We start from the raw sequence: 27711 nt of genomic DNA, 5'->3' as shown, positions 1-27711 counted from the left end.
TAGCCACCACAAAACTCACCGAGCTTTAAACCGGCATCTGCGGCCGCGCCAGCTTGGGTGCTCCCTACTCACCGGTTAATGTTATCGCTCAGTCACCCACTACAGAGGCATTTCCCTTTAGAATATAGGGGGGAGATTTATCAAACCTTGGAGAGAGATAAAGTGGACGGAGATAAAGGGGTAAATGTATGAAGCAGTGATAAGAGTGGAGAAGTGAGCCAGTGAAGAAGTTGTCCATGGCAACCAATCAGAATTGAAGTAACATTTATAATTTGCATACTATAAAATTATACAGAGCAGCTGATTGGTTGCCATGGGCAACTTTTCCACTGGATCACTTCTCCACTCTTATCACTGCCTCATGCATTTACCCCAAAGTACCAAGAGGTCTATTCATGAAGCATGGCAACCAATCAGCTGCTCCGTACAATTGTATAGTATGCAAATGATATGTTACTTCAATGCTGATTGGTTGCCATGGACAACTTCTCCACTGGCTCACTTCTCCACACTTTTCACTGCTTCATGAATAGACCCCTAAGCAACCAATCAGCTCCTAACTGCCATGTTTGTTTGACAAATGACAGTTAGGAGCTGGTTGGCTGGTACTTTATCTCCGTCCTCACGTAACAGACTCTGGCTGGAAGCATAGTGCCGTCCTTACCTGCAGGGTTACACGCCTTTTGTTTTCACATAAAGGAGTACATTTACTAAGCAGTGATAAGAGAGGAGAAGTGAGCCAGTGGAGATATTTCCCCATCAACCAATCAGCAGCTCTGTATCATTTTATAGTATGCTAATTATAGATGTTACTTCAGTGCTGATTGGTTGCCATGGGCAACTTCTCCACTGGCTCACTTCTCTGCTCTTATCACTGCTTAGTAAATGTACCCCAAAATCACAAAGCGTCATCTATCTACAGTACACAGAATGTAGATGTTTCCCTGTGGATGGGAAGGAAGCTGTACGGTATATTCTCCTCCTAGGAGCAGCTAATGTTCATATGTTGGGTTCATACAGATCCCATGGGTATCACACGGGTACCACGGCGCTGACCTGGAAGTAACACAATAAGGGGTCTATTCATGAAGCAGTGAAAAGAGTGGAGAAGTGAGCCAGTGGAGAAGTTGCCCATGACAACCAATCAGCTGCTTCATACAATTGTATAGCATGCAAATTATAAACGTTATGTCAGTGCTGATTGGTTGCCATGGGCAACTTCTCCACTGGCTCACTCCTCCGCACTTTTCACTTCTTCATGAATTGACCCCTAAGAGCGCTCACTGCTGAGTAACGCACCTAGAGAGCATAGATATCCCTGGTTACAGCACATGGACCCTGCGTGGCAGTCACATGGGAACGTATTATTATTATTTTTATTATTATCCTTTATTTATATGGCGCCACAAGGGTTCCGCAGCGCCCAATTACAGAGTACATAAACAAATAATCAAACAGGAAAACAGCAACTTAAGGTGGGTACACACTAACAGATATATCTGCAGATCAATTGATCTGCAGATATATCTATGGACGGATCGAGCAGTGTGTTCAGCATACACACTGCTCGATCCGTCGGGGACTGACGTCATGAACTGGGCGGGCGTGTACACACGCCCGCCCAGTTCACCTGTCAATCACCACCGGCCGCAGCAGCGTGTGTACGGGCGGTCGGCCGACCGCCCCGTACACACACAGCGAAGCGCCAATATATCGGTAGATATATTGGCCGTCGGCTGTGCTGCGCGGCCGACGCGATACGTCTGTGAACGACGGAGTTCACAGACGTATCGGCCGTACACACTGGCCGACGGTCCCGCGATATATCGGCCGTTCAGGAGAACGGCCGATATATCGACCAGTGTGTACGGGCCTTTACAGTTGATGACAGTATAGGACAAGTACAGGTAAATAAACATAGTTACATCAGCAGATGACACTGGAATAAGTATCAGGTGGCAGAAGACTGCTGGATGTGGAGCAGTTGAAGATTATTAAAGTAAGAAAGGATAAGCACATGAGGGAAGAGGGCCCTGCTCGTAGGCATTATCAGACTGCAGTGTAACAGAGAAAGCCATACACATACAAGAAGTATGTTATACAGTATTCTTCATATTTAAAATGTAATCAGGGACAATTTGTAAATTTTTTGCTAGTATTTCTGATATTTAAATCAAATAATTTTGTGTTTATTAATAATTGTTTTATAAAGGGAAACCTTTGGGTAATAGATAAGAGGGGTGTGTTACAGCTGCACGGCATAATTACCATAATAACACGCAATGACGCTGGCAGAGGTCACCTTGTATACAGCCCTGTAACGTATGCCGCTCACTGGGCAGGCGGCATATAATGCATTAGTCATATAGGAAGTTTTATATAGAGATGGTTGTCACCGCCTGTATCCCAGGGAAGGGGCAGTAAGCGGCAATTACCCCTCATTGTGCCCATATATGTTAGATCTCACATAATGTTGTTGGAGCTCATTAAACCCACTTTGATGCTTCATCAATCTCCTCACAGGAGACTGGAAGACGCATGTAGCTCTGCAGAACGTTACGCTGATCCCTGTGCCGTATATGCAGCAGCTTCCCTATGAGACTAACGTCACTTTCTGTTCTATTAAAGGGCCGAGGAAACGTCAATCATGAGAAAGAGATGTTCGCCCAGGACCACCCTCCTGTGAAAACCCTGGAAGAAGCTGTGGAGATACTGAGACCTTCAGCAATTATCGGTGGGTAACAGTCCGCCACAGTGAGGGCGGCAAAAGGGTTGTTTCCAAAAATGTAAAAATATCTTGACTGGAGTTCTGCCCAGTCAGAACAATATGCTGGCTCCTGTCAGAGGATCCTCTGCATTGTGAGCGCTCATGAGGAGCAGAGCTGTAATGTAGGGTGGGAGCCACCAGGGCGGCGGTAGAGGGCAGTACAGAGCCAAACTCGGGAGCTATTTGCATGCAGCCAGGGCTATGTTTTACCCCTTTCTGTCACAGAAAAAAGATGCATACAGGATGTTTCGTACATGTGCAGTCTCTAAAACTATAGCGAATTCACGGATAATGTATGCAAATATTTTAGCAAGAAAAAAAACACACCTTCGATTTAATACATCATTAATTGTGTTACTATTTTTTGCAAGTTCCCAATATTGGGGGTCATTCCGAGTTGTTCGCTCGTTGCCGATTTTCGCTATGCTGCGATTTGTTGCTAACTGCGCAGGCGCAAGGCACGCAGGGGGCATGTGCTTAGTTATTTAACTAAAAACGTAGCAGTTTTGCTGTGGATCCTGCGGCGCATTTCAGTCGCACTGCTGATCGGTGAATGATTGACAGGAAAGGGGCGTTTCTGGGTGGTAACTGCGCGTTTTCTGGGAGTGTGCTAAAAAACGCAGGCGTGTCAGGGAAAAACGCGGGAGTGGCTGGAGAAACGGGGGAGCGGCTGGCCGAACGCAGGGCGTGTTTGTGACGTCAAACCAGGAACTAAACGGACTAAGCTGATCGCAATCTGTGAGTAGGTCTGGAGTGTCAAAGTCAGAAAAATATCTCTATGCACACTACCATATTTGCACCTCACACAGGTCCGTGCTGCGCATGCGTACGCTCTCCCGTACGTGCGCATACTCACAGTCGCGGGCACCCGCAGGCGCATGGTATGCGTATTTACGGTAGAGTTTATGCGATTGTAGCGTGCGACTCAATCATTACATATTTTCACTAATAATGTATTTTGTAGATCATGGTCCCTTTGATAGATTCTGAAAGTTTGGTTAATATAGAATGTTTATGAACAGAGGAATCCCTCTTTGTTTGATACGAAGGGTCAGACAGGAGTAATACAGTGGTGTTTAGTATCCATCGGAAGAATATTTAATTAGAAATATTCCGGTGTTGGTTTGAAGCAGATCAATCGCTCGTGCGAATAGTTATGGACATAAGAAGTTTATGAACATTTACTTTATTTGCACTTTATTACCCATGCGGCTGGAAACCCAGTTTCCCTCCCACCTGAGCAGTTGGAAATAGTCACAGCCCACCTGTATGAATCAACCTATGACCTTTTGTTATAATGCGAAGCCGAATTCCTGTGTCCAATGAACAATGAGATTGTAGGGACCATTGAATTGTATTGTGTGTGGGGCATAAATAGGCAGGCCGACCGTATCCAGCTCACTCTCTTCAACGGTTCTCATTGCTGATAATCGGGAGCTGGATATCGAGGCGCATGCGATCGTTTCCCTTTGTGCGTAAGTTTTCTCCGTAATCATATTGTCTTACTGTGAGCCATCTCTCTCTCTCTCTCTCTCTACTCTTTCTCACGTATTTTCCTTTAATTGTATTGTATTGTATTTTCTGTATAGTTATCTGGTTAGTTGGTTTATGTTATATTGTAGTGTATGCTTTGTACTGTGATTCTTTTGCAAGTATAATAGTCATAATACATATAATAGGTTTCGGACCCTAAGCCCAGGTATCTGTGTATTCTTTATAGTGTTAAGTATTCTCTGAGCGTCGGTGACGCTCAAGCAGCTTTGTAGTTAATCAGGTTACACCAGGTTGCACTTACACTCTGTCTCTACACTAAGGTATACTGTGTATCTCACTGTTAAAGGTATAGATATAAAGGTTTAACGTTGTGAGCGTCTGCATCGCTGGTGATCTCCTCGTGGTCCCGAGCGTCCGCTACGCTATAGCGAATCATTACGTTAGTCGGCAGCCAATAGCGTGCCTGCCTGTGATCACTGGGCCGTAAGCGATTGTGACGCTTGAGCGTCTCGACTACGGCTGAGCGATCGCTACGCAACTTGCGTACCCTTACGGTACTTCTTACGTAGATAGCGTACAGAGTTCTTAGACCTCTTAAAGTGTTTTATATACGATAAATATTCAGCTTTATCAATTGGCGGCTCGCCCGTCCTTCACATATCTGCACTAGGTAGATCAGCAGACATTATCCCTCAGCAAAGGGCGGGAGGTTGTATCCCTCGTAGTGCTGACAGGATAAGCGTCTGCTTCGCTTAGGTAAAGAGTGCTGAAGGAATCCGGGAACCGGAGGTAAGAACAAAACGCTAGTGCCTTTTAAAACTGTTTAGTTTTCTGTCTTGCGTACACACGCACGCACACATATATATATCTGCATTTCTTTTTCTTTTTCATTTTCGTATATCACTCTCCTGTCTGCCAGTTTTATAGTTGATAGAAGTGCTAAAAGAGATTTGCCGTTATTTCATAGTTTAAGAGTAAAGGTAATATAGTTAAAAGATAGACAAACACACAGTTTTGCCTGGGAGATAAGGCGAAGTCAGTGTGTTTGTGTGGTAGATGATCAAGGATCATCTACATTGATAAAAGTATAAATTGTGTTACGGTGGATCTTTGCTTTGCGTATACGTGTCTCTAACAAAGACTTGCGTACGCAATCCAAAGGCCGACGCACGCAGCGTACGTTACGCAACGGAGCGTCCGGTTACGCCCACGTAGCTCAAGTCACGATAAGTTGATTTTTAACGCAAAGCGATAAATAACGCGAGGCGAGAAATAACGCAAGTCTATTTTTGGGTGTCCGAAATTTTAATTAACAGATCCTGCTCCTAATTGGTAACACACCTGATCTGAAGAAAAATTTCTGCGCAGAAATAGAAATAGAAACAAAAGTGTACATGTGATGAGTGAGTGTTTTTACAATTTTTAAAGGTTGAACCACAAGAAAAGTCGAGTACTCGTGAGGTACATGCGTGTAAGTGACGTGCACGGTGGCTAGGGAGGCATCTCTGGTTAAATTTACAATTTTGAGCATTAGAGTATAGCAGACCAGGAGGTCATACGGTAACAAGACCAGGAGGTCGTACTGTAACAAGACCAGGAGGTCATAGCAGACCAGGAGGTCCAGGTACAGCCGACAAGGAAGTCCGTTATACAGTTCACAGGCACAACACCGAAAAGGGTTGGTGCAACACCCATATAGGCCATATAAGCTCTGGCTGAAGGAATTCGCAGTCGTAAGTTTCGATTCCATTGGTCTTTCCGTACATAAGCTTAGTTGTTTGTGTACTGAACGACTGGACCGCACGTAAGTGTGTGCAGTAGTTAGTAATCTGACCTAATACCATTAGAGTAAAGGGGTCACAAACGCTATCTGTACACTCTAACGTGATTTGTGTAATTTTTTTTATTTTAAGGGAAGTTCGCTGCTCACTCAGGAACTATCCAGCAACCAATAGTTACTGGAAAGAGTAAGTGTTCTTCGGATAACCCTTGCAGGTTCCAGTAAATAGAGGTTCAGGTCGCAGGGGCCCTAGGTCGAGTACGCCAGCACCATATCGGTGTGATCAGGTCGTATTGGTCGGCGTGGGCGAGTGAGTGGGGTACTCGGTAAACCGCCACCGTCAGCCTATTGTTGACATTTGGTTTTTCGTAAGGGTTGGCTAAATAAAGCAACACTTTCGAACTATGGGGGCCACTTGTTCAGGTAGGGGGCGATCAACCTCGGTTCGGGTTGATTCAGTGGTCCGACCAATTGGGTCGGCCAGGTATATAATGTGTGAGAAATATGGAAGTCACACAGAAACTTTATGTGATGAATGGGAGAGAATGACTGTACATGACGGGGAGAAATTCCCAAGAATAGGGAGCTTCAGCTCAGAAGTGTTACAAAATTTAAGGAGGAGGATATGTCTCATAAAATCAACAAAGAGACGAATCCAGCATTATGATTATTTACAGTTGTGGCAACAGGAAGGTGAGATACAGAGAGGTTTGGCTCAGGCGGCGGGATCTGGCTCTAACAGAAAACTGATTGCCACGGCCCCACCGCCACCATACATATCAGGAGAGAAGTTGATTGCGGAGAAAGACGCACTAAGGTGTAACACAAAATCACTTAGTAACTGTGTAAATGTTAATGATAATGTTAACCCATTAACCCATGCAAGTATTAACCCGTGCAAGTTGTACCCTGTTTTGAACTTTCCTCAGGAGTGTGATCAAGAGGACGAATCGGCAACGATTTCAGCGCTCTCTCTAGCAGCCACCATAGCAGAGACCACAGTAGGCACAGCTCCACCCACGAGATTAGTAAAGGCCCCTAGCGGAGGGATAGGTGAGGTCGTATCAACTGGTAAGTACGGCACCATGCATTATGCTGAAACTATTTCACCACAGCCTGTAGAATCTACACAGAATGAGGTTGTTAGAATTACACCTGTTAGAGTAATAGCAGTGCCAAATGGGAAAACAGACGCATCAGGAGCCACTCCCATTAGGAACATTGCCATGTACACTCCATTTTCCCGAATGGAATTAAGGACCATAGTGTCTGAATTTCCTGACCCTAGAAAAGACTTAGTTGCCAGTCAAAAATACATCAGAGACTTAGGTAACACTGCAGAGCCCAACAATAAAGACTGGCAGATATTGCTGAGAGCATGTTTACCCTCAAATGTCGACGCAACTCAATTTTTAGCTGATTGCGGACTAGATCATGATGTACCTCTTACAGATGTGTACAACCAAGATAATGTGAAAAGAATAAACTTGCAGCTAAAAGAGTATTTCCCAGCAGTAGCTAAATGGAATAAGATATTCTCCATTAAACAGAAGGAGTCAGAGACAGCTGCAGAGTATTTTCACAGAGCATTATTAGAAATGGCAAAATACACAGGCATAGAGGACATTAAAACAGACACAAACCATCGGGAAGTAGCAGTATCGGTACTGATGGATGGTTTAAAAGAGTCATTGAAGACTAGGGTACAGACCACACAACCATGTTGGCGAGGTCTGTCTGTGGCTACTTTGAGAGAGGCTGCTATTGATCACGATAGAAACATCACCAGACACAGGGAACAACAAGGTGACAAATTAATGTCAGTAAGTATACAGGCTCTGACCACAAGGCAGCCTTTGTTTGTATCACCAAATCCTGTGGGTAAGTCAAGTATGGTTACTTGTTATTCTTGTCACAAACAGGGACACATGGCACGAGATTGTAGAGTAAAGAATCCACGAAACTCATACCAACCCCCTAGACAACGACACGACACACGACATTGGGAGCAAGGTCCGCAGAAACGGAGTTATGAGCCACATACAGGGGAAACAAAAAGATATCCCCCAAACAGAGACTGGCATGCCTCTGGTAGTTCCCAACTATCTCCCTCACAAGTAGTTGCTGCCAGCGGGATTCAGGGAGGTCACCATACCCAATAGGGGTGTGGCCATACCTGTAATCTGCAGCCAGTAAAATTAATTGCCAATCTTGGAAGTGAACCCGAGATCGCAATTAATGTAGCTGGTAAAACTTTAAACTTTCTTGTAGACACAGGGGCGGCCAAGTCAGTGATAAATTCGACAGTGGGCATGAGAACCACTGGTAGGACAATACCAGCCATGGGAGTAACAGGAGTAGTCCAGCACTACCCTGTTAGCAAACCAGCCGAGATTACAATAGGGCCTTTGCATACCAAGCATTCCTTTTTGCTGGCTGCATCGGCACCAACCAATCTCCTGGGAAGAGACTTACTGTGTAAAATGGGGTGCGTCATTTATTGTACTCCTGAAGGTGTATTCTTGGACATACCTGAGAAACACGCTCAGGAAGTGCGAGACATGTTAGACTCCCCATCAAAATTAATGTCACATACCATTATGACAAATAGGAATCCATCCCAAATAGAAGAGATGACATCTCAGATACCAGAGTCACTTTGGACAAAAGACGGACAAGACACTGGATTAATGGCAAACGTAGCTCCAGTAATTGTACAAGTAAAAGATGGTAGGATAGCTCCAAAAATCCCACAGTACCCACTGAAGCCAGAGGTGGAGTTAGGAGTTTACCCAGTAATAGAGCGCTTGCTACAACAGGGCATTCTGGTAAGAACGTCCAGCACTGCCAATAGTCCCATCTTCCCTGTTAAAAAGAGTGGGGGGAGGGGTTACAGACTAGTGCAGGATCTAAGGGGGATTAACAAAATAGTTGAGAGTCAGTTCCCCGTAGTGCCAAATCCAGCTGTCATCCTAATGCAAATCCCTCCCACTGCCAAATTTTTCACTGTTATTGACCTCTGCTCCGCTTTCTTTTCGGTACCTCTGCACCCTGACAGCCAATATTTGTTTGCATTTACATACAGAGGAGTCCAATACACGTGGACTCGATTACCCCAAGGTTTCATAGATAGTCCAAGTATATTTTCTCAGGCTTTGCATGATTGTTTACAGTCTTTCCAACCAGACAGTGGATCAGTATTGATACAGTATGTGGACGATTTATTACTGTGTTCAGATTCACTGGAAGCATCTCTGAAGGATACGAAACAGCTCCTGTTTCATCTTTCAGACACAGGACACAAGGTGTCCAAAGACAAGTTACAATTATGCCAAACTAAGGTAAAATATTTGGGACACTGTCTAACACAAGGACTGAGACACCTGACCGCTGATAGAATCCAAGCAATTAGAGACATGACTCTGCCACAAACCCAGCAACAGATCAGAACGTTTTTAGGAATGTGTGGGTATTGCCGTAATTGGATCCCAGGGTTTTCCATTTTGGCGTTACCTTTGCAGGAAATGGTCTCCTCAAACAAACCTGATAGGATTTCGCATACAGACGAGTACGAAACAGCATTTGAGAGACTCAAACAGTGCCTAACGCAGGCACCAGCACTAGGTATGCCAGACTATGGGAAACCCTTTGAACTATACGGAACAGAAAGTGCTGGTTGCGCGGCAGGTGTACTAACCCAAAAACACGGTGATGCCAGTAGGCCAGTTGCATACTACAGCGCTCAGCTAGACACGGTAGCGCGATCCCTCCCCACATGCCTGCGAAGCGTTGCTGCGATAGCATTGCTAGTGACAAAAAGCGAAGATGTCGTGCTAGGCCACAACCTCACAATCCATACGCCACATGCAGTATCAGCCTTATTGAATTCTGCCCAAACCAGACACGTCTCATCAGCGAGGTTTACAAGATGGGAATTGGCACTAATGGCCCCCGTAAACATCACCATAAGGAGATGCAGTGCATTAAATCCTGCAACGTATCTCCCAGGTGTGCCTGGTCAGGCACAAAGGGTGGAAGGTGAGAGTGATGGGGAAGGAGGATTTAATACAAAGGAAGATACACATGATTGTATGGAATATTTGACCCAAAATTTTACCGCAAGGCCTGACATCAGTGACAACCCACTGGAAGATGCAGAACTCACGTTCTACACGGACGGTAGTTGTCATAGACAGTCAGACTCGGGAGACTTGTGTACTGGATACGCAGTCGTAGATGACCAAGACACCATAGAAGCGGAACCACTAGGCCCACCTCACTCAGCCCAGGTTGCTGAACTGGTCGCCCTAACCAGAGCATGTGAATTGGCTAAGGGTAAGTCAGCCAATATCTACACCGATTCTAGATACGCATTCGGGGTAGTCCATGATTTCGGAGCCCTATGGCGCCTCAGAAATTTCATGACGGCAGCTGGTACACCGGTAGCGCATGCAGCTCACATAAAAAGGCTTCTAACAGCGATACAGGAACCCGACAGAGTGGCTGTTATCAAATGTAAAGCACACACATATAGCCAAGACCCGGTATCACTTGGTAACAGCCGAGCGGACGAAGCTGCTAAGTTAGCAGCTGCTACCCCCATACAGACAGACACCACACAATTAATGGTATTTAATACCATTAACACACAGAAGTTGTGTGAAATGCAAAATTTGTGTTCCACACAGGAAAAGGCAGTCTGGAAGGCAAAGGGATGTGGCCAGGAGTCCTCAGGACTCTGGACGGATGGACATGGTAAACCAGTGGCCCCCAGAACATATCTTCCATGTCTGGCTGAGGCAGCTCACGGGCTGACTCATCTAGGCAAGGAAGGGATGTGCAAATTGGTAAGAGCCTATTGGTGCGCCCCAGGATTCTCCTCTCATGCGAGTAAAAGAGCAATGTCATGCCTTACCTGTTTGAGAAAGAATATTGGAAAGGCAATACCTACAGAACCATCCCATATCCCACCTGCCGGCGGCCCTTTCCAGGTAATACAAATTGACTTTATACAATTACCCCCTTGTCGGAATTTGAAATATGTACTTGTTTGTATAGATGTTTTCTCAAATTGGGTCGAAGCATTTCCTGCGGCTACAAATACCGCTATGTTTACTGCTAAGAAAATTGTGCAGGAATTTGTATGTAGATATGGTATCCCTAGAATAATCGAAAGTGATAGGGGTACCCATTTTACAGGTGATGTCTTTCAAGGAATGTGTAAGTTGATGGGAATTGATAGCAAGCTGCACACTCCGTACCGTCCACAGGCGAGTGCGAAGGTCGAAAGAGTGAACAGCACTATTAAAAATAAATTGAGTAAAGTGATGGCAGAGACAGGATTGACATGGCCAGAAGCTTTACCCATTGTATTGTACAGTATCAGAACCACTCCCAGGTCCCCTCTTAATCTGTCTCCCTTTGAAATCTTGTTTGGTCGACAACCGCATGTCATGATTAACCCTCAGGATGATTTGAAATGTAACAATGAAGTAACTGTAAAGTACTTGATTAACATGAGTAAACAGTTAAGGAATCAAAATGATAGTCTGAAGTTGGTGATTCCTGATCTACCTGATAGTAATTGTCATGACATTGAACCTGGGGATTATGTAATGATACGGAATTTTCTACGCTCAGGTTGCCTTATTGACAGATGGGAAGGACCATACCAGGTCTTATTGACTAGCACTACAGCACTGAAGGTTGCTGAGAGAGAGACTTGGGTCCATTCATCCCACTGCAAAAAGGTTGCTGATCCAGAGAAGTCCCGTGATAAGGAACAGACGGTAGAGGTTGTATCACTGGAGTGTCTGTTCCAGGAGGACTGAGGCGGCACCTGAGCCTTGAAGACCGAGAGCTGTTGTCGACTCCCCACTCCCTTTTATTGTTTTTCTCCACTTCCCATCCCCTCTCCCTCAAATTTCTTTTTCCTCCTTCTCATTTTTCTCCGTTTCCTCCTATAAGATGGACTTGCCCCAAGAGACTGTGATCCGGATTTTCCTGTTGACCATGATGTTGACCAGAGAGTACCATGGAGGTCGATAGAGGTTCTGGAATGGGTTCTGATGATAAAGATGGAGGCGTAGTTTTCCAAGATCAACCTAACCAACAAGCAAAGGCGAGTATCAGAAAACGATCCGATAGCATTGACCATAGAAGGAATTGTGACGGATTGTTAGCTGAGGAAAACTGTATCTGTAGGCTCTGTAACAATGTCATTGAAGATGGGTGCATTAAGAAATGCCAATCCAGTTTTAATATCCATATGGACCGGCATCCATTGAGTGACTATCACTCCTTAGTGGGTAATGTGTTAAACAAAACAGATTGTTGGGTATGCTCTCAAGTACCTCAAGGTCATAGCAAATCAGGGCTAGTGCCATTTCCTTTAACGATAGAGGAGGTACTTGAGTTAAATGGTGGGAGACCGGTGGACAGGAGGTTTAATATCTCCAGCCCTCCTAGTTTGAAGCTCCACCAATACCATGTGGATAGGTCCCTATTATGTTTCAACATCTCCAATCCCAGAAAGCCGGGAAATTGGGAAGTGTCATGGAGTAACCACACCATGACCTTTTCGCATAGAGCAGATAGAATGCCTACAGATACAGAGCTTGTACGCCACATAGCCAGTAGAGGAAAATCTTTCCGGTATAGGTATACCTTAGGAAATAGGATTACGAGAGTTGGAGAAGTATCACCAGGATACTGTGCACATATCGTACAACCTGATACGTGTATTAAGCAGATGGAAGAATTAGGGTTAGGAGATTTCACCTGGAAGGTGTGTAATATGGTTATGTCCTTCTCCGTCCCATATGTTCTCCCCGATGATGCATATTTCATATGCGGGAGAAAGGCGTACAAGTGGCTTGCCCCAAACTCTGAAGGATTGTGTTATATTGGAAAAGTATTGCCTGAAGTGATGACTGTAACACATGATAAAATGAAAGACATACATCATGGTGCCCAAGCTCCTTATACTCACACTCATTACGAGCACGTAGTTAAAAGGCAACTGACAGAAAGGTTAGAGCATCCGGCCTCTGATCTGATAAGTGAATCCACCGGGATTCAATTCTTAATCGCGTTAGATTTCACCCGCACCGCTAGAGGAGTGCTAAATTATAAATACATATCGGCGCTCGCAAATTTGTTAGATAATATCACGGAAATGTATGATGACACGTTTAGATATACGGGAAGGGAACTTCAAGCTTATAAAACAGAACTGGTGCAGCATAGAATGGTTCTTAATTACCTCACAGCAGTGACAGGCGGATATTGTGTTACATTGGCAACACAGTACGGCGTGAAATGTTGCACGTATATCACGAATAGCACCGAGGATCCGGTCGAGATCATAGACCAAAAGATGGACGATATTCTCCAATTGAAGTGGGAATTTCGCCGAAAACACAATCTCACTCTTGCTGCTGTAGGTAATGAGCTGACTGGTTGGGTGTCATGGTTGAACCCGCGAAATTGGTTCTCCGGTTTGGGAGACTGGGCTCAAGGAGTCATAATGGATGTTGGGAAGTTTCTCCTATGTATCTTAGGTGTTGTCATATCAATTGGCTTGATATTTAGATGCGGTCAGGCTTTAATGAGGTGCAATCGTCGTACTAAGGTAATGAGTTTGAGGAGTGAGGAAACTGTAATTAACCTGGATTTGATTTATGACCCAATGATAGAAACAATGATGTGATGAAAATGCGATTTCTACGGTCCGTTTCTTTCACCTGTTTTTCTGGTTTTTCTCCAAGATAAAAAGACCCACTTGGACGAGGAAGTTGACGAGACGCTATACAGACAACGGATAGACCAAAGAAGAAGTTTTGACCACTTGAGATATGGACATTTGATGAACTTTGCCATGGATCCCCAGTTTCCCTAGAATTCTTAAACTTACGCTAGCCCAACATTTTTTGTAAATCTAATGGCATTGACAAAGCTTTTTGCTCACACCTAATGGGCAACACAGCGCAAAGAAGACGACTTTCAACTGATACCGAACAAAACTTCAACCGACAAATGTACATTAACCTGACATAGAATACCACCGCATTTACCGTAATTATGTATTTTCTTCATTTCTACAACCCTCAGGTACTGACACACATAGTATAGGGAATACAGGCACAGATATCAGCAATCACATATTCCCCCATTCATGTATCATCAACTAAAATGTGCTCCCCATTTTGTTCAAAACCCGAAAAGAGCTTGGTAAAGTTTGACAGCCCATCCACAGACCCGTACCACGGGATAAGAAGGAATTCAAATGTATACTTCGCAATACCTCGAAGCTTGATTTACAACACGTACGGCACGATGATACATGACCCCCCCAAACATGGACTCATACACACATGCTTCTGCTATCTCACTAGGTCATACCCTCTTCCCACCTACTCCTCTCTCCTCCCTTACCCAACCATGGAAATGAATTAACCCCTGACATATATTTTTCTCCTTTTGAAATGTTTTAGAAGGTGGCAGTTATTATTGACTGCCAAAGGGTGGACTGTCAAAGTCAGAAAAATATCTCTATGCACACTACCATATTTGCACCTCACACAGGTCCGTGCTGCGCATGCGTACGCTCTCCCATACGTGCGCATACTCACAGTCGCGGGCACCCGCAGGCGCATGGTATGCGTATTTACGGTAGAGTTTATGCGATTGTAGCGTGCGACTCAATCATTACATATTTTCACTAATAATGTATTTTGTAGATCATGGTCCCTTTGATAGATTCTGAAAGTTTGGTTAATATAGAATGTTTATGAACAGAGGAATCCCTCTTTGTTTGATACGAAGGGTCAGACAGGAGTAATACAGTGGTGTTTAGTATCCATCGGAAGAATATTTAATTAGAAATATTCCGGTGTTGGTTTGAAGCAGATCAATCGCTCGTGCGAATAGTTATGGACATAAGAAGTTTATGAACATTTACTTTATTTGCACTTTATTACCCATGCGGCGGGAAACCCAGTTTCCCTCCCACCTGAGCAGTTGGAAATAGTCACAGCCCACCTGTATGAATCAACCTATGACCTTTTGTTATAATGCGAAGCCGAATTCCTGTGTCCAATGAACAATGAGATTGTAGGGACCATTGAATTGTATTGTGTGTGGGGCATAAATAGGCAGGCCGACCGTATCCAGCTCACTCTCTTCAACGGTTCTCATTGCTGATAATCGGGAGCTGGATATCGAGGCGCATGCGATCGTTTCCCTTTGTGCGTAAGTTTTCTCCGTAATCATATTGTCTTACTGTGAGCCATCTCTCTCTCTCTCTCTCTCTACTCTTTCTCACGTATTTTCCTTTAATTGTATTGTATTGTATTTTCTGTATAGTTATCTGGTTAGTTGGTTTATGTTATATTGTAGTGTATGCTTTGTACTGTGATTCTTTTGCAAGTATAATAGTCATAATACATATAATAGGTTTCGGACCCTAAGCCCAGGTATCTGTGTATTCTTTATAGTGTTAAGTATTCTCTGAGCGTCGGTGACGCTCAAGCAGCTTTGTAGTTAATCAGGTTACACCAGGTTGCACTTACACTCTGTCTCTACACTAAGGTATACTGTGTATCTCACTGTTAAAGGTATAGATATAAAGGTTTAACGTTGTGAGCGTCTGCATCGCTGGTGATCTCCTCGTGGTCCCGAGCGTCCGCTACGCTATAGCGAATCATTACGTTAGTCGGCAGCCAATAGCGTGCCTGCCTGTGATCACTGGGCCGTAAGCGAACGTGACGCTTGAGCGTCTCGACTACGGCTGAGCGATCGCTACGCAACTTGCGTACCCTTACGGTACTTCTTACGTAGATAGCGTACAGAGTTCTTAGACCTCTTAAAGTGTTTTATATACGATAAATATTCAGCTTTATCAGGAGCTACTCAGAAACTGCAAAGAATTATTTATTAGCAGTTCTGCTAATCTTTCGTTCGCTATTCTGCTAAGCTAAGATACACTCCCAGAGGGCGGCGGCCTAGCGTGTGCAATGCTGCTAAAAGCAGCTAGCGAGCGAACAACTCGGAATGACGGCCATTGTTTCATTTGTATGAGATGTGTGGTAGATTTTTGCTGACATTAAGACATACTCTTTTCTCTGACGTCCTAAGTGGATGCTGGGACTCCGTAAGGACCATGGGGAATAGCGGCTCCGCAGGAGACTGGGCACAACTAAAAGAAAGCTTTAGACTAACTGGTGTGCACTGGCTCCTCCCACTATGACCCTCCTCCAGACCTCAGTTAGAATCTTGTGCCCGGCTGAGCTGGATGCACACTAGGGGCTCTCCTGAGCTCCTAGAAAGAAAGTATATTTTAGGTTTTTTATTTTACAGTGAGATCTGCTGGCAATAGATTCACTGCAGCGAGGGACTAAGGGGAGAAGAAGCGAACCTACCGGACTGGAGGTAGCTTGGGCTTCTTAGGCTACTGGACACCATTAGCTCCAGAGGGATCGAACACAGGACCCGACCTCGATCGTTCGGTGTCGGAGCCGCGCCGCCGGCCCCCTTACAGAGCCAGAAGCAAGAAGTGTTCCGGAAAATCGGCGGCAGAAGACTTCTGTCTTCAACAAGGTAGCGCACAGCACTGCAGCTGTGCGCCATTGCTCCTCATGCACACCTCACACTCCGGTCACTGATGGGTGCAGGGCGCTGGGGGGGGCGCCCTGAGGGCAATATAATACACCTTGGCTGGCAAATCTACACCATATATAGTCAGGAAGGCTATATAGGTGTAAAAATACCCCTTCCAGAATTCCAGAAAAAGCGGGAGAAGTCCGCCGGAAAAGGGGCGGGGCTATCTCCCTCAGCACACTGGCGCCATTTTTCCCTCACAGCTCCGCTGGAAGGACGCTCCCTGGCTCTCCCCTGCAGTGTCAAGCTACATAAGGGTAAAAAAGAGAGGGGGGGGCACTAAATTTAGGCGCAGTATATATAATATAAGCAGCTATAAGGGAAAAAACACTCATTTATAGTGGGATCCCTGTGTTATATAGCGCTCTGGTGTGTGCTGGCATACTCTCTCTCTGTCTCCCCAAAGGGCTTTGTGGGGTCCTGTCCTCTGTCAGAGCATTCCCTGTGTGTATGCGGTGTGTCGGTACGGCTGTGTCGACATGTTTGATGAGGAGGCTTATGTGGAGGCGGAGCAGATGCCTATAAATGTGATGTCACCCCCTGCGGGGCCGACACATGAGTGGATGGTTATGTGGAAGGAACTGCGTGACAGTGTCGACTCCTTACATAAAAGGTTTGACGACATACCAAATATGGGACAGCCGGCTTCTCAGCCTGTGCCTGCCCAGGCGTCTCAAAAGCCATCAGGGGCTCTAAAACGCCCGCTACCTCAGATGGCAGACGCAGATGTCGACAAGGATACTGATTCCAGTGTCGACGACGATGAGACTAATGTAACTTCCAATAGGGCCACACGTTACATGATTGAGGCAATGAAAAATGTGTTGCACATTTCTGATGTTACCCCCGGTACCACAAAAAAGGGTATTATGTTTGGAGAGAAAAAACTACCAGTAGTTTTTCCTCCATCTGAGGAGTTAAATGAAGTGTGTGAAGAAGCGTGGGCTTCCCCCGATAAGAAACTAGTAATTTCTAAAAGGTTACTAATGACGTACCCTTTCCCGCCAGAGGATAGGTCACGTTGGGAAACATCCCCTAGGGTGGATAAAGCGCTTACACGCTTGTCAAAGAAGGTGACACTACCGTCTCCGGATACGGCCGCCCTAAAGGAACCTGCTGATAGAAAGCAGGAGGCTATCCTGAAGTCTGTATATACACACACAAGTATTATACTGAGACCAGCTATTGCTTCAGCATGGATGTGCAGTGCTGCAGCTGCGTGGTCAGATTCCCTGTCGGAAAATATTGATACCCTAGACAGGGACACTATATTGCTAACCGTAGAGCATATTAAAGACGCAGTCTTATACATGAGAGATGCACAGAGGGATATTTGCCGGCTGGCATCTAAAATAAGTGCAATGTCCATTTCTGCCAGGAGAGGGTTATGGGCTCGGCAGTGGACAGGTGATGCAGACTCAAAAAGGCACATGGAAGTTTTGCCTTATAAAGGTGAGGAGTTGTTCGGGGATGGTCTCTCGGACCTAGTTTCCACAGCAACTGCTGGGAAGTCTGCATTTTTACCCCATGTTCCCTCACAGCCAAAGAAAGCACCGTATTATCAGGTACAGTCCTTTCGGCCCCATAAGAGCAAGCGGGTTAAAGGCGCGTCCTTTCTGCCCAGAGGCAGAGGTAGAGGGAAAAAACTGCAGCATACAGCCAGTTCCCAGGAGCAAAAGTCCTCCCCCGTTTCCTCTAAGTCCACCGCATGACGCTGGGGCTCCACAGGCGGAGCCAGGTACGGTGGGGGCCCGTCTCAAAAATTTCAGCGATCAGTGGGCTCGCTCACGGGTGGATCCCTGGATCTTTCAAGTAGTATCTCAGGGGTACAAGCTGGAATTCGAGACGTCCCCCCCCCCCCGCCGTTTCCTCAAATCTGCCTTGCCAACAACTCCCTCAGGCAGGGAGGCGGTGATAGAGGCAATTCACAAGCTGTATTCCCAGCAGGTGATAGTAAAGGTGCCCCTACTTCAACAAGGACGGGGTTACTATTCCACAATGTTTGTGGTACCGAAACCGGACGGTTCGACCCATTTTAAATTTGAAATCCTTGAACACGTATATAAAAAAATTCAAGTTCAAGATGGAATCGCTCAGGGCGGTTATTGCAAGCCTGGACGAGGGGGATTACATGGTATCACTGGACATCAAGGATGCTTACCTGCATGTCCCCATTTACCATCCTCACCAGGTGTACCTCAGATTTGTGGTACAGGATTGTCATTACCAATTCCAGACGTTGCCGTTCGGTCTTTCCACGGCTCCGAGGGTCTTTACCAAGGTAGTGGCCAAAATGATGATACTCCTTCGAAAGAAGGGAGTTTTAATTATCCCGTACTTGGACGATCTCCTGATAAAGGCGAGGTCCAGGGAGCAGTTGTTGGTCGGGGTAGCACTATCTCGGGAGGTGCTACAACAGCACGGCTGAATTATAAATATTCCAAAGTCACAGCTGGTCCCTACGACACGTCTACTGTTCCTGGGGATGGTTCTGGACACAGAACAGAAAAAAGTGTTTCTCCCAGAGGAGAAGGCCAAGGAGCTGTCATCTCTAGTCAGAGGCCTCCTAAAACCAAAACAGGTGTCGGTGCATCACTGCACGCGGATCCTGGGAAAGATGGTAGCTTCCAACGAAGCAATTCCATTCGGCAGGTTCCATGCAAGAACCTTTCAGTGGGACCTGTTGGACAAGTGGTCCGGATCGCATCTTCAGATGCATCGGCTGATAACCCTGTCTCCAAGGACCAGGGTGTCTCTGCTGTGGTGGCTGCAGAGTGCTCATCTTCAAGAGGGCCGCAGATTCGGCATACAGGACTGGGTCCTGGTGACCACGGATGCCAGCCTTCGAGGCTGGGGGGCAGTCACACAGGGAAGAAACTTCCAAGGACTATGGTCAAGTCAGGAGACTTCCCTACACATAAATATTCTGGAACTGAGGGCCATTTACAATGCCCTAAGTCAGGCAAAACCCCTGCTTCAAAACCAGCTGGTACTGATCCAGTCAGACAACATCACGGCGGTCGCCCATGTAAACCGACAGGGCGGCACGAGAAGCAGGACGGCGATGGCAGAAGCCACAAGGATTCTCCGATGGGCGGAAAATCACGTGTTAGCACTGTCAGCAGTGTTCATTCCGGGAGTGGACAACTGGGAAGCAGACTTCCTCAGCAGGCACGACCTCCACCCGGGAGAGTGGGGACTTCATCCAGAAGTCTTCCAACTGATTGTAAACCGTTGGGAAAGGCCACAGGTGGACATGATGGCGTCCCGCCTAAACAAAAAGCTAGAAAGATATTGCGCCAGGTCAAGAGACCCGCAGGCGATAGCTGTGGACGCTCTAGTGACACCGTGGGTGTACCGGTCGGTTTATGTGTTCCCTCCTCTTCCTCTCATACCAAAGGTACTGAGGATAATAAGGAGAAGAGGAGTAAGAACTATACTCATTGTTCCGGATTGGCCAAGAAGAGCTTGGTACCCGGAACTTCAAGAAATGATGTCAGAGGACCCATGGCCTCTGCCGCTCAGACAGGACCTGCTGCAGCAGGGGCCCTGTCTGTTCCAAGACTTACCGCGGCTGCGTTTGACGGCATGGCGGTTGAACACCGGATCCTGAAGGAAAAGGGCATTCCGGAGGAAGTCATTCCTACGCTGATTAAAGCTAGGAAAGAAGTAACCGCAAACCATTATCACCGCATATGGCGAAAATATGTTGCGTGGTGTGAGGCCAGGAAGGCCCCAACGGAGGAATTTCAGCTGGGCCGTTTCTTGCACTTCCTACAGTCAGGGGTGACTATGGGCCTAAAATTGGGTTCCATTAAGGTCCAGATTTCGGCTCTATCGATTTTCTTCCAGAGAGAACTGGCTTCACTACCTGAAGTTCAAACTTTTGTTAAGGGAGTGCTGCATAATCAGCCCCCTTTTGTGCCTCCAGTGGCACCTTGGGATCTCAACGTGGTGTTGGATTTCCTAAAGTCACATTGGTTTGAGCCACTTAAAACCGTGGAATTGAAGTATCTCACGTGGAAAGTGGTCATGTTGTTGGCCTTGGCTTCGGCCAGGCGTGTATCAGAATTGGCGGCTTTGTCATGTAAAAGCCCTTATCTGATGTCATGTAAAAGCCCATATGGATAGGGCAGAATTGAGGACTCGTCCCCAGTTTCTCCCTAAGGTGGTATCAGCTTTTCATCTGAACCAACCTATCGTGGTGCCTGCGGCTACAAAAGACTTGGAGGCTTCCAAGTTGTTGGACGTAGTCAGGGCCCTGAAAATGTATGTTTCCAGGACAGCTGGCGTCAGAAAGACTGACTCGCTATTTATCCTGTATGCGCCCAACAAGTTGGGTGCACCTGCTTCAAAGCAGACTATTGCTCGCTGGATCTGTAGTACGATTCAGCTTGCACATTCTGCGGCTGGACTGCCACATCCTAAATCAGTGAAAGCCCATTCCACGAGGAAGGTGGGCTCTTCTTGGGCGGCTGCCCGAGGGGTCTCGGCTCTACAACTTTGCCGAGCAGCTACTTGGTCGGGGTCAAACACGTTTGCTAAATTCTACAAGTTTGACACCCTGGCTGAGGAGGACCTAGAGTTTGCCCATTCGGTGCTGCAGAGTCATCCGCACTCTCCCGCCCGTTTGGGAGCTTTGGTATAATCCCCATGGTCCTTACGGAGTCCCAGCATCCACTTAGGACGTCAGAGAAAATAAGAATTTACTCACCGGTAATTCTATTTCTCGTAGTCCGTAGTGGATGCTTGGCGCCCATCCCAAGTGCGGATTGTCTGCAATACTTGTATATAGTTATTGTTTAACTAAAAGGGTTATTGTTGAGCCATCTGTTGAGAGGCTCAGTTGTTATCATGCTGTTAACTGGGTATTGTATCACGAGTTATACGGTGTGATTGGTGTGGCTGGTATGAGTCTTACCCGGGATTCAAAATCCTTCCTTATTGTGTCAGCTCTTCCGGGCACAGTATCCTAACTGAGGTCTGGAGGAGGGTCATAGTGGGAGGAGCCAGTGCACACCAGTTAGTCTAAAGCTTTCTTTTAGTTGTGCCCAGTCTCCTGCGGAGCCGCTATTCCCCATGGTCCTTACGGAGTCCCAGCATCCACTACGGACTACGAGAAATAGAATTACCGGTGAGTAAATTCTTATTCTTTCTTTGTGTTCCCTAACCCTAGTGGCAACCCTTCAGCAACAGCAGAAGAGTCAGTCCAGCTGCTGTTTGTGACATACCTACCAGACCCTCTCCATGAGGGAGAAAATGCTCTGTTCCTGGACTTTCCTGGTAATGTATGATTGCCATCACCTGTGGTGAGCTAGGTAATTGGTAAGAAAGGTGTTTCACCACAGGTGATGGTAATCATACATTACCAGGAAAGCCCAGGAACAGAGCATTTTCTCCCTCATGGAGAGGGTCAGGTAGGCAAGTATGGTTTGTGACGCTATATACTATGTCATGTGACCTGAGATAGACTCAGTCATTGGTTAAACATTTTGTGGTTCCTGTCGGTCAGGCGCTGCTGCTATTGGTGGAGCATTTACAGAAAAGATACTGAAGTCTATGGCATCTTTCAATGAACGACCAATTATATTCGCACTGAGTAACCCGACCAGCAAGGCAGAGTGCACGGCGGAGCAGTGCTATCAGCTGACAGAGGTATACTTGCCCATTACTGTACTATAGTGACACCCCATAGCCCATGGGGTGTCACTATACACAGGATATACTCTGTGTGTTACATATGTGGTCATTGTGCTTTATGCATGACGTGTAACAAAGGCCTTGCACGGGGCCTCCTCTTCTGTTCTCCAGGGCCGTGGGATCTTCGCCAGTGGGAGCCCATTCTCTAAGGTGACGCTTCCGAACAATCAGACCTTCTACCCAGGGCAGGGGAATAACGCCTACGTCTTCCCTGGGGTGGCCCTGGGGGTGATAGCCTGTGGCGTCAGACACATATCGGAAGAAATTTTCCTCACCACAGCAGAGGTAAGTCGCTGTGTCATTATTCCTCCTTGCTGTGTGACTCAGGCCAGATGTCATGCCCGTGTTTACAGGATCATAGCGTATACTCCATATTGTCTTATTACTGTGAGTGCTATGACACTCAGTAGAGACAGCCATTTTGTGTGCTTACCCAGCATTCATTAGTACCCCAGTGATGTACCCAGTGAATTCGTAGGCTGTACGTCTGCCTGTACTGTATGTGTGATGTTAATGCTGCACGTGTCTGCCTATTGTGTACAGTTATTCTGTGTCATGTATCGGACACATTATTACAGGTACACTAGGTTATAATATACTAATCTCATGTTGTCTTCAGGCCATCGCTGAGGAAGTGACCCAAGAGCACCTAGCAGAGGGCAGACTGTATCCCCCACTCAGCACCATCAGAGAGGTGTCCCTCAAAATCGCTGTGAAGGTAAGTGGCGTATCCCCGAATATATACTGCACATTGCTGCCGGATTGATACAGCCACAGAACCCGTGTGCCACCTCCCACTACATGTAGCTGCCACCGCTCCTAATGGCTCTCCGCTCTGCCAGCTGTTCCTTACCCAGCTGATGTGCAGCCACTACTGAGAAATGATCATTTCCATACCTCATATTATCCACCTTACCAGGATCGTTCCAACCAAGACTGATAATTCAGGACGAGATGTGTATTGTGTAACCCAATACCGAGAATTCAGGATAAGATGTGTATTGTGTACCCCAATACTGATAATTCAGGGTAAGATGTGTATTGTGTACCCCAATACTCAGAATTCAGGGGTAAGATGTGTATTGTGTACCCCAATACTGATAATTCAGGGGTAAGATGTGTGTTGTGTACCCCAATACTGATACTTCAGGATAAGATGTGTATTGTGTACCCCAGTACTGATAATTCAGGGTAAGATGTGTATTGTGTATCACAATACTGATACTTCAGGATAAGATGTGTATTGTGTACCCCGGTACAGATAATTCAGGGTAAGATGTGTATTGTGTATCACAATACTGATACTTCAGGATAAGATGTGTATTGTGTATCACAATACTGATACTTCAGGATAAGATGTGTATTGTGTACCCCAATACTGATAATTCAGGGTAAGATGTGTATTGTGTATCACAATACTGATACTTCAGGATAAGATGTGTATTGTGTACCCCAGTACTGTGAATTCAGGGTAAGGTGTGTATTGTGTACCCCAGTACTGATAATTCAGGGTAAGATGTGTATTGTGTATCACAATGCTGATACTTCAGGATAAGATGTGTATTGTGCACCCCAATACTGTGAATTCAGGGTAAGGTGTGTATTGTGTACCCCAGTACTGATACTTCAGGATAAGATGTGTATTGTGTACCCCAATACTGATACTTCAGGATAAGGTGTATTGTGCACCCCAATACTGTGAATGCAGGGTAAGGTGAGTATTGTGTAACCCAATACCGAGAATTCAGGGTAAGTTGGGTATTGTGTACCCCAATACTGAGAATTCAGGGTAAGATGTGTATTGTGTAACCCAATACCGAGAATTCAGGGTAAGGTGTGTATTGTGTACCCCAATACTGAGAATTCAGGGTAAGATGTGTATTGTGTAACCCAATACCGAGAATTCAGGGTAAGATGTGTATTGTGTAACCCAATACCGAGAATTCAGGGTAAGATGTGTATTGTATACCCCATCCTTAATTGAACACCAGCCCTGGGCTCCATGACAATCTGACTGGACCCTCAAGCCTCCCGTGTGTTCTGCTGCTCCTGTGGTATTGTCTTTGGACAGTGGGCCTGATTCATGTTTTTAAGTAAAGCAAATAAGCAGCCAACTGGACAAAACTATGCTGCACTGCAGGTGGGGCAGATGTAACATGTGCAGAGAGATATCGCTTTGGGTGGGGAGTGATCATACTGAAATCTAAATTGCAGTGTAAAAATAAAGCAGCCAGTATTTACCCTGCACAGAAACAATATAACCCACCCAATTATAACTCTCTCTGCACATGTTACATATGCCCTCCCCTGCAGTTCACATGGTTTTGCCCAGTTGTGTGCTTTTTTGTTTTGCTTACAAACCTGAATCAGGCCCCATGTGCTGCCTTGGGAGCAATAAAGAGAGAGGAGCAGAAATAAGTCGGAGGACTGACTGAACCCCAGCTAAATAAACTTTGGGTACCTGGTTTATATAAAAAATTCTAACTGAAGTAACTTACAGAATGCAACTTCTCACTTTTCTCTGACGTCCTAAGTGGATGCTGGGGACTCCGTCAGGACCATGGGGAATAGCGGCTCCGCAGGAGACAAGGCACAAAAGTAAAAGCTTTAGGATCAGGTGGTGTGCACTGGCTCCTCCCCCTATGACCCTCCTCCAAGCCTCAGTTAGGTTTTTGTGCCCGGCCGAGAAGGGTGCAATCTAGGTGGCTCTCCTAAAGAGCTGCTTAGAGTAAAAGTTTTATTAGGTTTTTTATTTTCAGTGAGTCCTGCTGGCAACAGGCTCACTGCAACGAGGGACTTAGGGGAGAAGAAGTGAACTCACCTGCGTGCAGGATGGATTGGCTTCTTAGGCTACTGGACACTAGCTCCAGAGGGACGATCACAGGTACAGCCTGGATGGGTCACCGGAGCCGCGCCGCCGACCCCCTTGCAGATGCTGAAGAGAGAAGAGGTCCAGAAATCGGCGGCTGAAGACTTCTCAGTCTTCATGAGGTAGCGCACAGCACTGCAGCTGTGCGCCATTGCTCTCAGCACACTTCACACCAACGGTCACTGAGGGTGCAGGGCGCTGGGGGGGAGCGCCCTGGGCAGCAATGAAAGTACCTATACTGGCTAAAAATACATCACATATAGCCTCTGGGGCTATATGGATGTATTTAACCCCTGCCAGGTTGTCAGAAAAACGGGAGAAGAAGCCCGCCGAAAAGGGGGCGGGGCCTATTCTCCTCAGCACACAGCGCCATTTTCCCTCACAGAACTGCTGGTGGGAAGGCTCCCAGGCTCTCCCCTGCACTGCACTACAGAAACAGGGTTAAAACAGAGAGGGGGGGCACTTATTTGGCGATATGATTATATATTAAGATGCTATAAGGGAAAACACTTATATAAAGGTTGTCCCTGTATAATTATAGCGTTTTGGTGTGTGCTGGCAAACTCTCCCTCTGTCTCCCCAAAGGGCTAGTGGGGTCCTGTCCTCTATCAGAGCATTCCCTGTGTGTGTGCTGTGTGTCGGTACGTGTGTGTCGACATGTATGAGGACGATGTTGGTGAGGAGGCGGAGCAATTGCCTGTAATGGTGATGTCACTCTCTAGGGAGTCGACACCGGAATGGATGGCTTATTTAGGGAATTACGTGATAATGTCAACACGCTGCAAGGTCGGTTGACGACATGAGACGGCCGGCAAACAAAATAGTACCTGTCCAGGCGTCTCAAACACCGTCAGGGGCTTTAAAACGCCCATTTACCTCAGTCGGTCGACACAGACACAGACACGGACACTGACTCCAGTGTCGACGGTGAAGAAACAAACGTATTTTCCTTTAGGGCCACACGTTACATGTTAAGGGCAATGAAGGAGGTGTTACATATTTCTGGTACTACAAGTACCACAAAAAAGGGTATTATGTGGGGTGTGAAAAAACTACCTGTAGTTTTTCCTGAATCAGATAAATTAAATGAAGTGTGTGATGATGCGTGGGTTTCCCCCGATAGAAAATTATTGGCGGTATACCTTTTCCCGCCAGAAGTTAGGGCGCGTTGGGAAACACCCCTTAGGGTGGATAAGGCGCTCACACGCTTATCACAAGTGGCGTTACCGTCTCCAGATACGGCCGCCCTCAAGGAGCCAGCTGATAGGAGGCTGGAAAATATCCTAAAAAGTATATACACACATACTGGTGTTATACTGCGACCAGCGATCGCCTCAGCCTGGATGTGCAGCGCTGGGGTGGCTTGGTCGGATTCCCTGACTGAAAATATTGATACCCTTGACAGGGACAGTATTTTATTGACTATAGAGCATTTAAAGGATGCATTTCTATATATGCGAGATGCACAGAGGGATATTTGCACTCTGGCATCAAGAGTAAGTGCGATGTCCATATCTGCCAGAAGATGTTTATGGACACGACAGTGGTCAGGTGATGCAGATTCCAAACGGCACATGGAAGTATTGCCGTATAAAGGGGAGGAGTTATTTGGGGTCGGTCCATCGGACCTGGTGGCCACGGCAACAGCTGGAAAATCCACCTTTTTTACCCCAAGTCACATCTCAGCAGAAAAAGAAACCGTCTTTTCAGCCTCAGTCCTTTCGTCCCCATAAGGGCAAGCGGGCAAAAGGCCAGTCATATCTGCCCAGGGATAGAGGAAAGGGAAGAAGACTGCAGCAGGCAGCCCATTCCCAGGAACAGAAGCCCTCCACCGCTTCTACCAAGTCCTCAGCATGACGCTGGGGCCGTCCAAGCGGACTCAGGTGCGGTGGGGGGTCGTCTCAAGAGTTTCAGCACGCAGTGGGCTCACTCGCAAGTGGACCCCTGGAGCCTACAAGTAGTATCCCAGGGGTACAGATTGGAAATTCGAGACGTCTCCCCCTCGCAGGTTCCTGAAGTCTGCTTTACCAACGTCTCCCTCCGACAGGGAGGCAGTATTGGAAACAATTCACAAGCTGTATTCCCAGCAGGTGATAATCAAAGTACCCCTCCTACAACAAGGAAAGGGGTATTATTCCACACTATATTGTGGTACTGAAGCCAGACGGCTCGGTGAGACCTATTCTAAATCTGAAATATTTGAACACTTACATACAAAGGTTCAAATCAAGATGGAGTCACTCAGAGCAGTGATAGCGAACCAGGAAGAAGGGGACTATATGGTGTCCCTGGACATCAGGGATGCTTACCTCCATGTCCCAAATTTGCCCTTCTCACCAAGGGTACCTCAGGTTCGTGGTACAGAACTGTCACTATCCGTTTCAGACGCTGCCGTTTGGATTGTCCACGGCACCCCGGGTCTTTACCAAGGTAATGGCCGAA

General features: G+C 46.4%; 1 protein-coding gene across 3 annotated transcripts in view; it reads left to right on the top strand.

The window, feature by feature from the left end:
- Positions 1-27711, top strand: part of ME3 (malic enzyme 3) — a 336344-nt gene that overhangs the window by 304334 nt on the left and 4299 nt on the right. For all 3 annotated transcript variants that reach the window (XM_063951375.1, XM_063951373.1, XM_063951374.1), the window contains 4 exons: positions 2629-2734; positions 22213-22355; positions 22512-22685; positions 23020-23118. In XM_063951375.1, the coding sequence (XP_063807445.1) occupies positions 2629-2734; positions 22213-22355; positions 22512-22685; positions 23020-23118 (522 nt within the window). The remainder of the gene's footprint in view (positions 1-2628; positions 2735-22212; positions 22356-22511; positions 22686-23019; positions 23119-27711) is intronic.

Source organism: Pseudophryne corroboree, chromosome 2 (genome assembly GCF_028390025.1).
Source record: "Pseudophryne corroboree isolate aPseCor3 chromosome 2, aPseCor3.hap2, whole genome shotgun sequence".
NCBI classification, from domain to species: domain Eukaryota; kingdom Metazoa; phylum Chordata; class Amphibia; order Anura; family Myobatrachidae; genus Pseudophryne; species Pseudophryne corroboree.
The sequence above is the reverse complement of the archived record's forward strand: the minus strand, read 5'-3'. Positions and strand labels throughout refer to the sequence as shown.